The sequence below is a fragment of the Cydia fagiglandana genome, chromosome 19, assembly GCF_963556715.1.
Source record: "Cydia fagiglandana chromosome 19, ilCydFagi1.1, whole genome shotgun sequence".
NCBI lineage: Eukaryota > Metazoa > Arthropoda > Insecta > Lepidoptera > Tortricidae > Cydia > Cydia fagiglandana.
In genome coordinates, this window is record NC_085950.1 from 12,484,515 (window position 1) to 12,502,056 (window position 17,542).

The following is a 17,542-nucleotide window of genomic DNA, read 5'->3' on the forward strand; positions in this document are numbered from 1 at the left end:
ATGTATTTTCTTTCTTTCTTTCTTTCAAAATGCTCACAGATGAGTTACATATTAAACACACATATTGATATCTCAATCTAACTATAACAGCATCCAGATATATACACAATTCTATATACTGTATATACACATACCTTCTCCATTGACTAAGTAGCGAGTGATAACAGAATGTGCATACTAGCGCCGACCCGTTTTCCCGTAGTTGTTCTGCGTTTGGTAGACTCTGTAAGAGATTAATCATGTTATTTATAGCAATTTTGTTTATACTTCGTTCAATAATTATTTGAAGATATATCCAAATGATTAATTTTGCCAACGTAAACAGCTAAATAGAAATAATCTGTTGAGAAAAAAATAAACTTAAACAAACTGAACCAACAACGTCCATTCATGATATCTTGCTTTAGCATTCAGACGCCAGTCCAGGCTCGTCCAAAAGACGTATTGCTAATATCTAATTCCATTTCGTCGGTTTCCTTTTGACCAATGACCTTAAATCTCTAGATTTTCCATGTAGGACTCTGAGCTGAGCCAAACCGAGCGATAATATGGCTTTAAATGACACTAATTTTGCATATTTCTGCGGATTAATTCTCTTTAAGGTAGCTCAAAAACTGTTTTCAACTGTCTTACAACGTTACAGCTACTTTCAGGAGAAGAAAGTAACTGTCAAGCCTTCAGAACCTCGTCCTATTTCACGCCTCGACGAAGTCCAGTTTGAATGTATATTTTGTAGGTTTCTAATAGAGCCCGACGGCTAATCCTATTGTCTATTGTTAAGTAAAACCGCACGTGCTACTTACCTGCAAAAAAGGGTCTTAATTATTCTATTTGGCACCTGAGCGCAGGCTAGTCCAACGCTCAACAAACCAGTGTAGGTGCGCTCTCCGATACCGCGCCTTTGTTACGCATCTCAATGACACATTTTAGACTGGTTCTGAAGCGTTCGACTCGCCGGCAGTCAGTTACCGAAGTACGTATTTTTTATGCAGGTGGTTGTGGCATGTGGCACGAACGGTTTTACTTAACAATAGACAATAGGATTAGCCGTCGGGTTCTATTAGAAACCTACGAACTATACAGTCCTTGAAGTATTACTACATATTATGTCGGTAGCAGTATAGTTACCTGGTGGGTGAGGAGACAGGGGAAGTAGGGAGCGTTGCCCTGCGGCTGCCCGTACAGTATCCGCGCCAGCGTAAAGTCAGAGTGCAGCCCGCATAGGAAACAATATATCGATGTACACGCTGAAAACAAACATAGATATTATCATTAATTTATTCCACGTTTCATGCCGACTGTACACACTCATCGAGAGACCCCCACCGAGACCAAGAGACAGGCTGAGAGCGGGTGAGTGCATCGGCGAGAGACAAGTGTGTACTGTCTATAGCCAGCATCACATCTCCGAAAAGTAAGGCCAACGATGCGAGATTAAGTATATCAACAATCTGACTTTTTATAAAGGGTATCGTCTTGGATCGTCCCATTCGTTTTTCGTCAAGTTCTTAAATTAGTCCTATTCTGCTTTCGTCGCCCATTCTACATTCGTTACAATCGTCGATGGCTTTCAATGTAGAATGCGTAACGAAAGCAGAATAGGACTAATTTAATAACTTGACGGAAAACGAATGGGACGACCCAAGTCGATACCTTATAAAGTGAGTCGACCTTATCACGTTGTACTAAGGTACTTATATGAAGTGTTTAACTATGACAAAGATAGATAGACTTACTATTACTAGCGACGGTTCTGTCGGAGGTAGTAGAAGGTGGGGTGGGGATGACTCGCTCGCCGTTCAACGACGAGTTGCTCGGCAGCGGCGACGGGATGTTGTACCTGTTAACAAATGATTCTATTTAACTATGGCAAAGGTCATTTCAACATTTCATAATTAGTTTACCTCACGTCGAACTTTATACTAGCAGGCCGTAATGTAAGTATTCGACGGGCCATGTGGCGCCGCGTCCATGTTAAACTAAAAGCAAATGCGAGCGGCTTAAGCGGTGCTCAAATCCCTTGGATGCTACGCTACATGCCCTGCCGAACCCTTCCCTGGACATTATGCGTGTAGACATGCCTCAGGCGAAGCAAACGACACGCGGCCGTAATGCCTCGGCCGAGGCACGTCTTCGCAGACCGAGTTGCTTCGCGCGGCAATATCCTCGCGAGGCGGCTCGGTCTATGTGTATGTGTATGGCCTATTCGCTACTGAGGCCATACTCTTGTACATTAGACACCTATTATAAAAGTACCGGCCAGTACATAAAAGTGCCAGGGATCTACACAGGCGCCTATTATTAGTAAGGCGGAAAATCGTGCAGAATGGAGAGCCTCGGTACACAAAATAACGAACTGATGTGGTCGCGACCCTCAGTCATTTCGAATCGAGGAAGAAGAAGAAGATAAAAGTACCGATGAACTGCCAAAGACCTCACAGCTCGTCGGCACCGCACTCACCTCCGATGCTCGAGCGGCACGCGCTCGGCGTCCATGAGCTCCCACTGGCGCGCGAGGTGGCGCACGCAGCGCGAGCACGCCAGCACGCGCCCGCCGCGCGCCGCCGCCGGCCCGGCGCCGGCGAGGCACGGGAAGTGCATCGCGTGCGAGTTCATGTACTCCGCCGTCGTCGACAGCCACTCCATCGACTGTTGCGGGAACAGCCCGCAGCATACGTAACACCTGGGAATTTCATTACACTGTTAACTTGAGCACTGTTACCGCTGAATCTATACCGTCATCATCTCTTTCTCTATATCAGAAGCTAGTGATCCAGACAGAAGAATGAGTAGGACGATAAAGTATTAAAAACTGTATATAGTGAGAAAACTGGGACAAACGTTTCGATGGCCCAGCACCAGAAACGCAGATTCAGACCCAGAATTATAAACACAAGGTTAGAGTTCTTGAGTAATTGTTGTCTTTAACTCATTATTTCGGAGTCCTTTTTCATCAAAGTTTAATAATAGTTAATTCACACAAAACATGCCGCCCCGCAAGGATATTGCCGCACATTGCATATAAGTCTGTGGAGACATACCTCGCCCGAGGCAAACGCACAAGCAGCTACGATGAGCCGGGCGAGGCACGTCTTAAACTGCTTCGCGCGGCAATTTCCCCACAAGGCAAATCGCTCTATAGTCCCACGTAATGAATGATTGGAAAGCTAGACCAGGAATGTCGGTACAGACCTATATAGCCCCATGCCATTCTCGCCGGCGACCAGTTGGCTGTGTGGCGACGGCGGCAGCGCGGCAGGCCGTTTCGTCGCACTTGACGATTTCATGTCGTACGGCTTAAACCTGCACACCAACGCAACTTAGTATGGTTTGACCAACAGTCGATGTTAATGGAGGATAGGCAGCATGACTTATAATGTACAGTCATCTGCAATACTTAACTGCCCTGCTAAGCCAAACGGCGCTATCTCAAAAGAAAATTAATTGCTAACTTGTAATTTAGTTTCTAAAACTGAGAATCCATCCATATATTCCATTTTCATAATCACTTGTTTTTGAGATAGCGCTATTCGGCTTAGGAGGGCAGAATATAATGTAACACACAACGAAGGACGCAAAAGTATCTGACACGATCTTATTTGTAGAGCCATAAGAGCGTGTCGTATATATTTGCGGCTTGCGAAGGGTAACATATTATTGCAGGTGACTGTACTGTCTTAAGGCAGAGTAAAAAGGTGACACAATTACGTGATGTTGTAATCCCTGTATAATCTAGACGCTTAGAAAAATCTGTTTGTATTTACTCATGTTTAATTATTTCAATGATTCTCTTTTAACTTCTATTTTCTTGCATGGCGACCGTGACAGGACTCCCCTAAGTAATCCACTTATCCTTAACACTGAAAATTTCGCTATCAAATATATATATAGTACATTTACTAATAAAAATATCCAAAGGCTAACTCCTAACATTAGAAATGTATTTAGATATTTTTTTTAACTATGCCTAAATACTAGTTATCAATAATTAGTTTCACAAAGTGGAAATTGTCATTAAAGCAAGTCCTGAACCGGATATGTCATATTTCATTTTGTATGCAATATGCATTCGCTTTGATAACCTGACACCTCTAAGTTATGATAACTGGGGGCAAGACAGTACCTCTGTCAATATATTTAACAATTAACCTCTAGATACTTGCAATGATAATTTTAATAGGTAATAAATGCTAGTTTCGAACAGAGATAGCCCTAGTGGCGATATAATGAGTGAGGTCGTTTTTTACTCCACTATGGAAAGGGTTATAATTTATAATTTTAGCGGCATATATAATATATGTATTACCTAAAAAGTACGTAGGTATGTTTGTCCCATATGTTCCACCGCAGTGTCAAAACACAGTGTTAGTTTTTATAACGCGGTGATATACCGTATATTTTAAGTCTTTTTGAAACGGTCTCTGGATTTTTTTTTATTAAAACAGTAGTCTGTTTTGAAATTTTTGATGTGACATGAGTAAGTTCAGTCTTATTAATTTCAAATTACATAATGACATTCAAGTATCTGAGCTGTATTTCACACGACTACTAATTACTAATAATACTAAATTTGTAATAAGTAATATAAGTATATTAATCATTAAAAACTAATTAATCATAAGCGCGCAAAAAGTGAACCGGTAATGGCCGCGTGTAGGCAAATATTCGACCCGTTTTTATAATGAGTATAGCCCAGCCAATTAACTTCTGATCGTGCTGGTATGAGCCAGACATAACAATTGTTTGATCTTTATAGAATGTTATCAATCCGCCAGATAGTTACTGTGTTACGCGAGTTATTTATCGATGATGCCCATTAATAAGGTTTCTTCTTTACTTTTTACTAACCGCCTGTAATTTTATTTGGTTCAAAAATTGACTGGTGAATAACGAAGGTATAATAATTGATAACAGCTATCTATTATTAACTTCATCACATGTAGGTAATAGTTACTCGGAATCATAATAAACATTCCCTAACAAACTCTGTCTCCAACATCGAGGCGGAATTTTATGTTTAAATTACATCGTGAAAGGCCAAATTGTTACTAGCTCCAAAAAACAAATTCTATTTGTTTGGCTTATTCAACATTTTCTGGAGCGATGCCGCGAATAGGAAGCTTTATCCTAAATATTAATAAGCTGAGTCCCACACAGAACAATAAGCCTCGCGAGAGAATTGCCGTGCGAAGTAACTCGGTCCGTGTAGACGTGCCTCGGCCGAGGCAAACACGAACGGCCGCATTACCTCGGACGAGGCACGGCTGTACAGTAACCTGCAATAATATGCTACTCTTTGAGTCCGCAAAAATATGTGACATGCTCTTATAGCTCTACAAATAAAATCGTGTTAGATATTTTTGCGGCCTACGTTGTGTAACATATTTTTGCAGGTTACTGTAAAAACCTCGTTCTGTGTGGACCTGTCTAATGCTAAGTAACATCATACCTAATGTTGTTGGCGTGCGCATTGTTGTTGTTGTGCGCGTGGTTGGCGTTGACGAGCGGCTCCGGCTCGCCGTACGAGGGGTATTTGTGGGGGATGCTTTTGTAACACGACGCGCAGATTTGCACCATACCTGTAACATAACAAACAGACAAGCGTCTTTCAAACGTTCGAAACAAAATACCGAAAGAAAACGATGCAACCGAAATTAGACTACTACATACTAAGATTTGCTACAGTCACAGAATAAATAATAGCACTAGGTACAGAAGACTCACTCTCTAACAAAACGCGTCTGTTACGATCAGGACAGATATGGCCGCTAGGTGGCGACAGCGCCACGCGCGGCTTATGGCTAGCCACCAAAATTGGTGTGGAACGGATGTACTTTTGGCTACCTGTAGCAAAGCGACGAAATCGAGGAGTGAGCCACGCCTGCTCTTATTCTCTTAGCAATAAAGTCGCGTCAAGATCATTTTTAACACCTCGCTCGCTTAGCAACTTCTGCTGCTGGCTATACAAGCAAGCTTGGCCTTAAGACATTTCTGCCAGCAAGGTATTAAATTTCAGCTACCAGGACCTCACAACTCACCCTGTGGACTAATAGGACTGGCTTCAGGATGCGGCTTGAGCGACGTTATGAATGGGTAATACGGCTCGCGCTCCGGGTTCGCACAGCAGTACACCAGCCTGAGCTGCGACGAGGGGGCGGAGACTCCGCACACGTAGCAGACGAAGGAGGCAGTGGTGGCGGGCTGGCTGGCGGGGCGCTCGAGCGACGGCGAGTGCGTGTTGGCGGCGAGCGACTTGTCGCCGGAGCTGGCGAGGCTGAGCGGGGAGGGCGGGAGGAGCGAGGGGGGGCGGGTGCGGAGGGTGTACACTCGCTCGTTCGCCGCGACGCCGCGCATCTGTAACAAGAGAGGTCGAGGTTAGGTTAATATTGAAATGTTTCACAAATATTGTTGTTTAGGTCTAGTAACTGAGTAAGGTCTGAGCTAAAGTAAAATACGATTTCGCTTCCTTCCAGACAACTGGAAGTAGTCATACATATACTTAACTAGCGACCCGGTTAACAAATTATACACCTAAAACTTCCTCAAGCATGAAAATCCGTTTAGTAGTTTTTGAGTTTATCGCGAACAAACATACAAACACACAGACAGACGCCGCGGGGGCTTTGTTTTATAAGGTATAGTAATACATATAACCTATAGCCATAATTCGATGTAGACGACTTTTGTATCGCACGAAGACCAAAAGCATATAGCTGGCTTTAAACTTTTTTACTTTTAGCAACTTTGGCACTTTAAGGTGAATCTCTCAATACAATAAACGTAACAAAGAATAAACATTAATGTGTACGAAATGCTACATGCAATTGGTTTAACCATGAGTAGTATAATTGAAATTGCTAAAAATTGGCACATGTTAAGATAAACCGATTAGGGTCGTATCGCTAATACCCAGTAATTAAATGTACAAATAATCGATTAGATAAGCGTCGCCGCCGATTATTGCCGTGTCATGTGGTCGGAACGATCACGACTGACCGGTATGCTAGAGATAACGGGCACAGTCAAAACTATGTCCGAGGTCAGACCAAATTCAAACTTATGTCAATGTCATAAAGATTTCCAGTAGGTATCAAATTTATCTGTACTTTTAAACTATTGACGTGATTATCGTACTAGTGATTGATGCAACTGTAGATATCGTAATGGACTCTACTTTAGATAGCGTAATATTGATAGAGAGGGCTCTAAATATTTTAGAGCATATCTAGTAAATAATAAATTTCAGAGGACAATCTTGCATAAATCGGTTTAGTGCCAGCTAAGCCGATTAATATATCTAATCAATTCTTGATAGTTACTAAAAGATAAACAAAATAAACAACTATTCGAAATAAATATTTAAATATAGCAAACATCCTAACTTCCTAAATAATAATGCTTTTTTGGGGCAGTCGTTTAAAAATATCAGGTTTCATAACAAAATTTGATCAGAGACCTCTAAGGGCGACCCCTAGCCGGCGCGGTTGCACAGAGCGGGTGAGCGAATTGACGAAAAACTGTATGAGCAACGCTAACTGGCGCGGACGCTTGCGACGTATTTTACCTACAATAGCACCCGCGTCAGGAGTGGCTCACTCCGCGTTTTCGTCGCTTTGCAACAGGTAGCTACAACTACATCCGTCCCACACCTATTTTGGTGGCTAGCTATAAGCCGCGCGTGGCGCTGTCGCCACCTAGCGGTCATATCTGTCCTAACAGTAACAAACGCGTTTTGTTAGAGAGTGAATCTTCTGTACCTAGTACTATTATTTATTCTGTGCACGCTCCGTGCACCCGTCAGCTAACAGACACGCCTGCAATTGACAGTCCATGTCGTGAGTAATGGAGTAATCAATTCGAATACTGTATACGAATCAGTTCGTGAATGGATCGGCGGATCTATGATGCCGGCGGTCAATGTCACTGTGCGAACAGGTCAGCAATATAATTACGAGCATGCGATAGAGATGGGAAACTGAGGGTCAATGTACGAAATTATTCGTGCTTATTGTCCTTGTCCTTACGTTAATACTTTATTCCAACACATACAGTATAATCTGTATACCTATGTACATGTGCGTCCTACCACACTACGCGTCAGGCCATGTGCTTGGCCCCGCGATAGCCCGGCGACCCCCCGATACCCCGGATAACCCCGGCTGTAGGTACCTATTATTAGAAGCGTATTATTTGCCCTGCGGATTATTTGACCCGCGGATACAAGTTGACGTGATAAGGCCTGCATAAAGGAGCCCGATTTAATGCTGTAGGTGGCCCACTGCGGCGTACGGTCCGCACGTAAACGACTTAAGTCTTAAGTCAGACTCACATTAAATATTCTTTCATTGAGTTGGATTTCGTGTACAGTCACCTATAGTAGTGTAGTATATAGTGTGTAGTGTGTGTGTGTAGTGTATAGTAGTGTATAGTGTGTAGTAGTGTATAGTAGTGTAGTGTGTGTGTAGTGTGTGTAGTAGTGTAGTGTATATGTTGCACTTCAAAGGCCGCAAAAATATATGACACACTCTTACGACTCGACTAATAGTTATCTGGGATCGTGTCAAATATGTTTGCGGTCTTGGTGGTGTAACATATTGCAGGTGACTGTACAACTGCAGAATTAACGAAAATAATCAAGCTTTGCAACGATCCGTTGCAAAAGTTACAACGAAAGTCAAGTTACAACGAAATTCCTGCTTTCAAATTTGCATAATTTATCTAGATTCTAAAATGTTCTATTCAATAAAATGACACTGGTTCTTTCTGTTATTTTTCAAAACTCTATACAACATTTTTGTACGAAAATGTTATCAAGCGTACAACACTTGTAACACGAATGAATATTGACTCATTTTCACTATAACAACATTATAATCGCTTCATATCCGTATGAAGCTTGTCAATGTTTGTATAACACATTTTCGTGGCTGCAGTAGGTATTTGTTTAGCCAAGACAAGGAACCGACGATAACGGGTTTAGGTATTTCGAAACACGCCTCCTGATAATTGGTCATAATAAAACGATTATGTTATCTTTAATCATATAATGACATCTGTAGGTATCACAGACAATTACTACCTACTTGTTATGTCTGGCCAAAGTTGTGTATAGAATCGAGTTACTGAAATTAAAATCCTAAATATAGACAAATATGTTTATGAAGTGCAGCTGAGAAAAAGTTAGTTTAAAATAGTGTCCGACCGAAGGTTCGGTTTCGGTTTCGGTTTCGGCCAGTTTCAGCCAAAAAATCATGTTTCGGCTGTAGTTTCGGTTTCGGCCAAAAAACGGCCGAACCTTTCGGCCGGGCCGAAACTTACGAAATGGTACTTCGGACAAAGACCAAAAGTTGGGGAATAAGTAGGACAACAATATTAATATCTACATATACTGATTCATGTATAGGTACAGAAATTAATTGGTTTATTATAAAACACAATTCCACTAATGAGGGCGCCGCTGGAAGGCCGACGCAGTCTCAAGAGGCTGTCAATACTTATAACGCGCACACTGTCTAATTGTATCGGAGTGAATGAGATAGCACTGTCGCATGTTACTGGGCCCTGAGCAAGAGAATAATAAGAAAACTCATCATCTTCCTCGCGTAATCCCGGAATTTTTGCCGAGCCGTGGCAATGGGAATGGGAGCCTGGGGTGCAATAGACAACTAATCCCAAAAATTGGTGTAGGCACTAGTTTTTACGAAACCGACTGCCATCAGACTGACCTTCAAACCCAGAGTGTTAACTAGACCTTATCGGGACTAGTCCGGCTTCCTCGCGATGTTTTTCCTTCACCGAAAAGCAAATAGTAAATATCAAATGATATTTCGTAGGTAAATAAGTTCCGAAAAACTTTTGCTTCGTCGAACGTCGACGAAACTGCGGTCTCGCTTTTTAATACAATGGACATTGGTTGGAGTCTGTGCTCAACTACTTATCCTGAAGCCTGAAGCACGGCTTTGACTTCGCATGAAAGTTCGCCTCACTGGGGCACTTCGGACTTTTAAGCCCAGGTGAAGATCGGTACCTGGCCTTGCGATATTGTTAACAAAATATTTCGCATCCGCTGCGCTCGCGTTTTTGGTTGGTGTTTTGGTTGACCCTGTATCTACATGTTAGCTTGACTGGTGACTGAATAGAGTTAGACCAAGAAAATTCTGCAATGATTTTGATACGCAGTGCAACTAGTGAAAATGTTATTGATACGTCATAAATTTCATAGAAGTTTTGACGTTTAAAATAACACTTGCACTGCGTGTGTTATCAAAATCGTTGCAGAATTATCTTGGTCTTAGTAATTTTCTTAAAAAAAACTGCTTAAGTAACATCAATTTCAAGGACATTCGGTGTTGACAGCCCCATAATATGTGTATAAAAGCGGTTTTATGACATTTTTCAACGATTTTATCAAGTCTACAAAAGTTTCGGTTTCGGTTTCGGCCGAAACTAGAGCCAAAGCCGAACATTCGGTTTCGGTTTCGGTTTCGGCAAAAAAACATGTTTCGGTCGGACACTAGTTTAAAATTATATGTAAGTACAATAGGATATCAGACGCCACTGGTGATCGTAGAGCTGGCAGCTTCCTCGCCCAAATAATAAGTATTGCGATACAGCGGGGAAATGCTACCAGCATCTACGACACCATTCCGCAGGATCATCTCAGCCATAAGACGTCCACTGCTGAACATAGTTTGTAATTATTTATATATAGATTAGTTTTATTTATTAGTGTTCCGTACAAAACTTTGTTTACGGAACACTTATGGGATCACTTCGGTCTTGCAAATCAGTTAAATACGTTTTTCTCAGAGACCGTTTGACATAGATACCTAAAATTTGGAACAGTTATAGCAATTACCACCACTCATATTGTAAATAAGTCAAAACTGCTTATTTCTTATTAAAGGGGGAAATTTAGGGGGTTGAGAGGGGTAGGCTGAAACTTTTTTCATTTGTAAGAATCGTGTGGGGTACCATTAGAAAGCTTGCAAAAAATTGAGTCGATGGACTGATTTTGACTTCATTTTAGACTGCAATAGTTTCGTCAAAAAATGCATTTAAAGTTGCAAGTTTTCATACAAAAAATTTCACCTCTGTCCTGGCGATTTTCGCGAAAACTATAGCTAACAGGCAGCTGACCAGTCGATACCCAACTTAAAGAAGCATGGAGACGGCGGGAAAATTATCAGCTTAACTTTATCTTTATTAGTTTTTCAACTGCAGCTTGACCTTTGGTTGCTTAGGGCTAGCTAACTGATGCTTACACTGGTCAATTCATATTAGGCGAGAAACATCCTTAGTTAAAACTTTGGCATTGAAATTTATGACTTATGTCTTTGACACAAAGTTTAATTCTGCTTGCCTATTTTTGTGGGATATTTAATTTTATCTCAATGGCTACTATAAGTATGAGAGGGATCTACAAAATACGACCTTATTATATTGCAAGTAAGTTTGAATTTCGAACGAGCTTTCCAACCAATGGATTAGGCATCTCAAAATTCTGAAAAATTCAAATTAAGAATTCCGTTCTTGACTGTCGTTGTGTTTTTTTTTTCCACAATAGGAGAAATAGAGTTAGTAAGGCGTATAGAGATAATAAAGTCATTTAATATTTATGAACAGCTTTGGCCTCATGTATAGATTTTATTGAGAGTATCTGATTCGTCGAAACAATATACACAATATTCCTTTTCATTAAGTACCATTACATTTCTGTATTAATTGTATAATTACGAGCCCCGATGCATATGTTTTCGTCAGGTGACCCCATTTTTTGAGGTTCTCGCGTTTGTTCAAAAATAATGTTTTTGTTTAAAAATTACTAATATTTAATACTTATACTAATGTAATTTAATTTTATATGGTAATACTCTGCAATAACTAAATCCAAATACAAGAAATACCGTTTGTACTGAAAGAAAAAAAATAATGATTTTTTATATTTTTTTTTACGGGTAGGATTACAACATATGTGAAAAGGGCTATACCAGGGAAAGCAATAGGGCTCTGCCAATGTACTGACAATTTTGTTTCGAGCCCATGCATGCAGCAGTGCTGTAAGAGGGGACAATATGATTTGAACAACGTTTTTGAAAAGTCCTTTATTTTAGCAATAAAAGTCTCATGCAATTTTATTATACGATCAGAATAAACTACATTAAACATTGCTATTATGGTTCCCATTACTGGGTCATTATATGTTCATGTGTAAAATTTATTAAAATAAACAAAATTGTTGCGCGGAACTAGACGAAATCATTTGCATCGGGGCTCGTATATTCGCTCCATCGTAGGCCACGTCTACGCCTCGGCTAGTCTGTGGCCATGAGTAAGCCCATTCATAATAATAAAAAAATAAAAAATCAGTACTTATGTATATTTTTGAACGGATCGGTGAGCAACAAGATTCAGGGCTATAACCGCGAAAATAGAAGTTCGCAAATTGCGAGCATTTTTCTCTGTCACTCTAATTACGCCTTCATTGGAGTAAAAGAGAAAGATCCCCGCAAATTGCGAATTTCGGTTTTCGCGGTAGCCCCTCAGTCCTGTTACGAGAAAATAATTTTGGAAGACATTAATAGTATATGACAGTTAAATATCACAGTTTTTAGAAACAAAGGTAAAATTGACGAAATATTTAAAGTAAGCCGATCTTGTTTTTTAGCAGTTCTAAATAATATTAAAGTCTATATAATATGGCATAGAACTAGAAACAAAATCAAATAAAAAATAATAATGAGTTCTAAATTCAAATTGAAGGAGTATACATTTAAGGTATTATAGGCCAAGCGCGCACCACGATTTTAATTTTTGCGACACGATTTTAGAATCGCGCTGTAATATATCGCAGAAAATTCACTGCGCGCACTGCGATGAAAAAGTCGACGATTTGTTCATTCTCAAGATGGATTTCGTACCAGTCGCTTGTCATGAAACGTGTCTTTAATATGCGATTGCTGTATGACTTTGAGCATTTATAACACAAAGGTGATCCCCGTCTATTTCCATAATTAAATGGTCAACATTTGGTTTGGAGAGCGAAATGCCGACTGAGGTCCGGCCGGGGTGCGATTTTATTATCATAGTGCGCGCGGGGCCATACAACTCCGCATGCTACAATTCACTTTGCGACAATCACGTCGCGAACAATCGCGGAAAAATGTGACAAATCACAATTTTAAAATCGCTGCGATTTTTTTGTCGCATATGCGCGCACTAACATATAAACACATACGTTGCATTTCTGCGACAAAATTATCGCAGGACAAAAAATCGTGGTGCGCGCTTGGCCTTACTCTAAATTATTATAATACATCAAGCATTCGCGAGATGCTCGACTTCGGTATTCAAACACAAAGCAATAGTACAAGAATCTAACTAAATGCAAAGGCCGAAGGAGCGATTCGAAGATCCGAAGCGTCCGACAGACGCGCGCCTCCCGTAACTTTTCCAAGTATTTTAAAGTACAAGTGTCTAAGTTGCAAGATCCAAAGGCTGAAGTCGCATTGGGCCGAAAGCCCGAATCATCCAGGAGGTCAGTTCTAAACACAGGTAATTAATACAAGTGTCTAAATGCGAAGGCCGGAGGCCGAGCTCCGCGTAGGGCCGAAGGCCCGATGCCTGCAAGATGTCAGTGGTTAAACACAGAACTGACAGCCTGGACGCTTCGGGCCTTCGGCCCTACGCGGAGCTCGGCCTTCGGCCTTCGCATTTAGATACTTATACTATTGTTCTGTGTTTAAGTACTAACATCCTGGACGCTTCGGGCCTTCGGCCCTACGCGGAGCTTGGCCTTCGGCTTTCGCATTTAGACACTTGTACTATTGTTCTGTGTTAAAGCACTGACATCCTGGATGCTTCGGGCCTTCGGGCTACGCGGAGGTCGGCCTTTGGCCTTCACATTTAGACACTTGTACTATTGCTTTGTGCTTAAGCGATGACATTTTGCTAAAGCTCGGCATTCGGCCTTCGCACTTAGACACTTTGTACTATTGTTCTGTGTGTGTAGTTGAATACGGTATCCTATTAAAAACAGGCAAACAACCTCTGTAAAATGTAACGATGCGAGCGGTACGGCTACCATCAGTTTGGCATTGACATAAACGCTACCGTGGGCGTGAACGTAATTTACTTTCTATGCATCTCGCTCGTACTGACATATTAGTGCGAAAGAGATATACCTATAGGAAGTAAATTACGTTCACTCGTCGTTTATGTTAATGCCAAACTGATGGTAGCCGTACGGAACACTAAATGCCTCGAGCTATCTCGGGCTTGGCCAAATTATTTTTAGATTTAGATTTAGTTTTTAAGTTTTGTAGGTTAGTTATTTAATTATGTTTTAGGTATGGTATTATTTTGTTTCTACGTATTAAGTTTGTATGCACTAATAAAAGTACAATAATGTTAAATAGTCTCAAACTCCGTCGATTATAAAATTATTTCACGAGATGCTATTTAATGAAGGAGAGTACCTATTTTATTAGTAAAGTTATTTGAGAATATTTACACAAGTGCGAGATATTCTTAAAATGCTTTTGATGGAAACTTATCGTATTCTTTGTAGATTTTAGATTAATTAACATTTAATTCATAACGGGCAGGCCGCCAGCCTTATGAAAACATTGAGAACCCTTCCTGAATCCTGAGGATTGCAACACACTTTTCTTACCTAAAAATGTGCGAGTATTGCGATACATACTCGCACATTTTTAGATGTTATCAATAATACGAATAATACGATACTTTGCTCTCTGCCGATATCCAGCGATCGACGCTTGGGTTTATCTATAAATGGAAAGGAACCATTTAAAATTAAACAAATAATTAAAAAAGCTGATGAAATAAACTGCCATATACACGTCATCTTTCGCTGACATTGAAAGCCACGCCGGCAAAAAAGCTAGTTTCAACGCCAAAATACCAGTGTCTAAAGTATAAGATCAAGAGTCAAAACTTTAGAAATCTGTAGTCCTGTGATATATTCGTGTTTGTACTGACACTTGCAGTAATATCGTCGGGTGACAAGCAAAAGTCACTAAGTACTATCAAAAAATTAAAGTAACAATGCACTTTATTACACTTGTAACACGGTTTATTGTCCAATAATTTCAATTGTGTTACTTACTGACTTTTACTTGTCACCCGAAGAATTATCTTGCATAACGAAGCGCTACAATATTTGACAATCATATTTGTAGTTTTATACGAGAGGTTTTTGTGCAGTTTGTTGAGCAAGATACCATTTTCTGACGAATTTGATGACGATTACGCTATCCATAAACGCGTGATAAATCGAACAAGCCTTTGATGACCGGTTACCCGTTTTTTTCAAAATTTATATTTGTTAGAAAGATACAAAATGTTACAGAACACGCAAAGTTTATTATGAATGTTAAAAGTTCAAATGATTTGAGTTAATGTGTAATTTGTTGGTGATTCGGTTTGATCCAGTTAAAGATATGATTACCCAAGAAATGGTCATTGTTTATATAAAACTTGGCGATAACATTTGAATTTAAAGATCATGAGGGCATCGGAAAAATGAACGAAATCGCAATCGGACGCACTATTACGCACGTCTGCACGGGTAGTAACTAGATGATTGTAGATTCGAGCTAACTTGACCTTTATGACGTCCGTTACAAGAAATGTTTTGTATATTTGACCGTTGTTCCGAGATAATTTCGAGTAAATATTGGCTCAAAACACGTTTAAAAATAAAGAAGAAAAGATAACTCAACGCAATACGAACGCAACGCAACGCGATACGAAGACCGAAGGTGGCAGTACGGGGTTTTAGGGCCTAAAATTTAGGCTATTCAATAGTACATTATTGTCGAGGCTCGGAAGTAGCTACTTGCAGGCTGAGGATTCGTTTTAAACGGACGACCTTGGGAGTCCGTTTAATTGAATCCGAAGCCAGCAAGTAGCCTTCCAGCCGAGTCATATATAGTGCTTTTCTCAAAAATGGTGCAAGAAACATAAATATCATAGAAACATTTTACAAAAGCAACGTTCTTACGTATATATTTTCACAGAGGAAAGCCCTTGCCGCCTTTTTATTTTTTTAATAAAAAAATAGAAGTGTATTTTTCTGCCGAAAATACGCCAACCTATTTGAGACAACTAAATAGTCGCGGTACTAATCATCTGTTTGGCTGTTTAATGGGCCTGTGCCTTCATTTGATATGGCCATTTGAACTTTTAAAAAGTTTGGAACTCGACAAATAATATAATTTGTATGCAACATTGCAGTCCCAAAATCGAGACTGCAATGTTTTTAACTTTTTAAATTTTGACTGACCATAAACTCCGCGCTTCGCGACCTATTTTTTAGACGGCATAGTCGACTTTGCCGTCCATTTTTGAGAAAAATCGTTTATTTATTGAACAGAATATTATTGTCTAAACGACAATAAGTAGTCACTTCATAAAACTGGTACCTATCTAAACTGATTTTTAGATAAAAACTTTTGTTATTTTAGACATATTATCCCGCCATGCAATTGATCGAGACTCGAGAGTTATCACAACATGATATGGAATAAACCCATGATCTAAGTACGGAGCGAATAATAAAAATATAGTTCGGACCTTTGACTCGCGATAGCTTGAACCGGAGACTTACTGTAATCAATAATCATGTACAATATTTAATGTTTATTGTCATTAAAGACATTTATGTGGATACTTTGACGGACAATGCACTCGGGCTGAGGTCATATTGGGACAATCATCTATTTTTATGGCACTATTTTCGTCTTTTATTTTTCTTTATAATCAGGGAATTCAGGGAGGCACGAGTGGTTATCGTGTAATCTACTAGTAAACAATTCATCTATAAACCAGGGGTTACTCATACTTTACTGCTGGTTTCTTTGTCATCACGTAAGAATGATGATGGGATTCTGAAGAAATCGATTGAACTCTTCAAATATTATAGGCAATGGTTGGTCGGATTATAACTGACCGTCAACTGTCTTGCAGAAAAGTCATTGCAATCTATTAATTTCGGATTATAACTGACCGTCAACTGTCTTGCAGAAGAGTCATTGCAATCTATTAATTTCGGATTATAACTGACCGTCAACTGTCTTGCAGAAAAGTCATTGCAATCTATTAATTTCGGATTATAACTGACCGTCAACTGTCTTGCAGAAGAGTCATTGCAATCTATTAATTTGTGACGGAAAATTACACGACTGATATGGGAATGATTATATAGGTATTGTTAGATATGTTTATAAAAATGTTCTAAGCACACAGTAATAAAAATAAAAATAATAACATTCAAATTTGATAACATGACAAATTCGAATGTACTTTGGATCGCGTTATCCGACATCATTCTCACTGTAATACTTTTATCTCAATTATTGTATTAATCAGACTAATTGTAATGTAATGTTATCGCGTATAATCTCACATTTCGTAAATCTCAATAGCTTCAGTTACATTACGTCCAATTTCACGATTGGTATTTCTTCATTTCTTATCACTCATAATACTGATCGATGATACTATATAACTACTAATC

General features: G+C 39.8%; 1 protein-coding gene across 1 annotated transcript in view; it reads right to left on the bottom strand.

The window, feature by feature from the left end:
• LOC134674227 (uncharacterized) overlaps positions 1–17,542 on the bottom strand; it is a 100,807-nt gene that overhangs the window by 27,210 nt on the left and 56,055 nt on the right. Inside the window, exons 7-13 of the mRNA XM_063532286.1 lie at positions 6,039–6,354; positions 5,450–5,579; positions 3,193–3,303; positions 2,462–2,683; positions 1,737–1,840; positions 1,129–1,247; positions 135–223 (exon numbers count right to left, since the gene is read on the bottom strand). Coding sequence (XP_063388356.1) covers positions 135–223; positions 1,129–1,247; positions 1,737–1,840; positions 2,462–2,683; positions 3,193–3,303; positions 5,450–5,579; positions 6,039–6,354 — 1,091 coding nt within the window. The remainder of the gene's footprint in view (positions 1–134; positions 224–1,128; positions 1,248–1,736; positions 1,841–2,461; positions 2,684–3,192; positions 3,304–5,449; positions 5,580–6,038; positions 6,355–17,542) is intronic.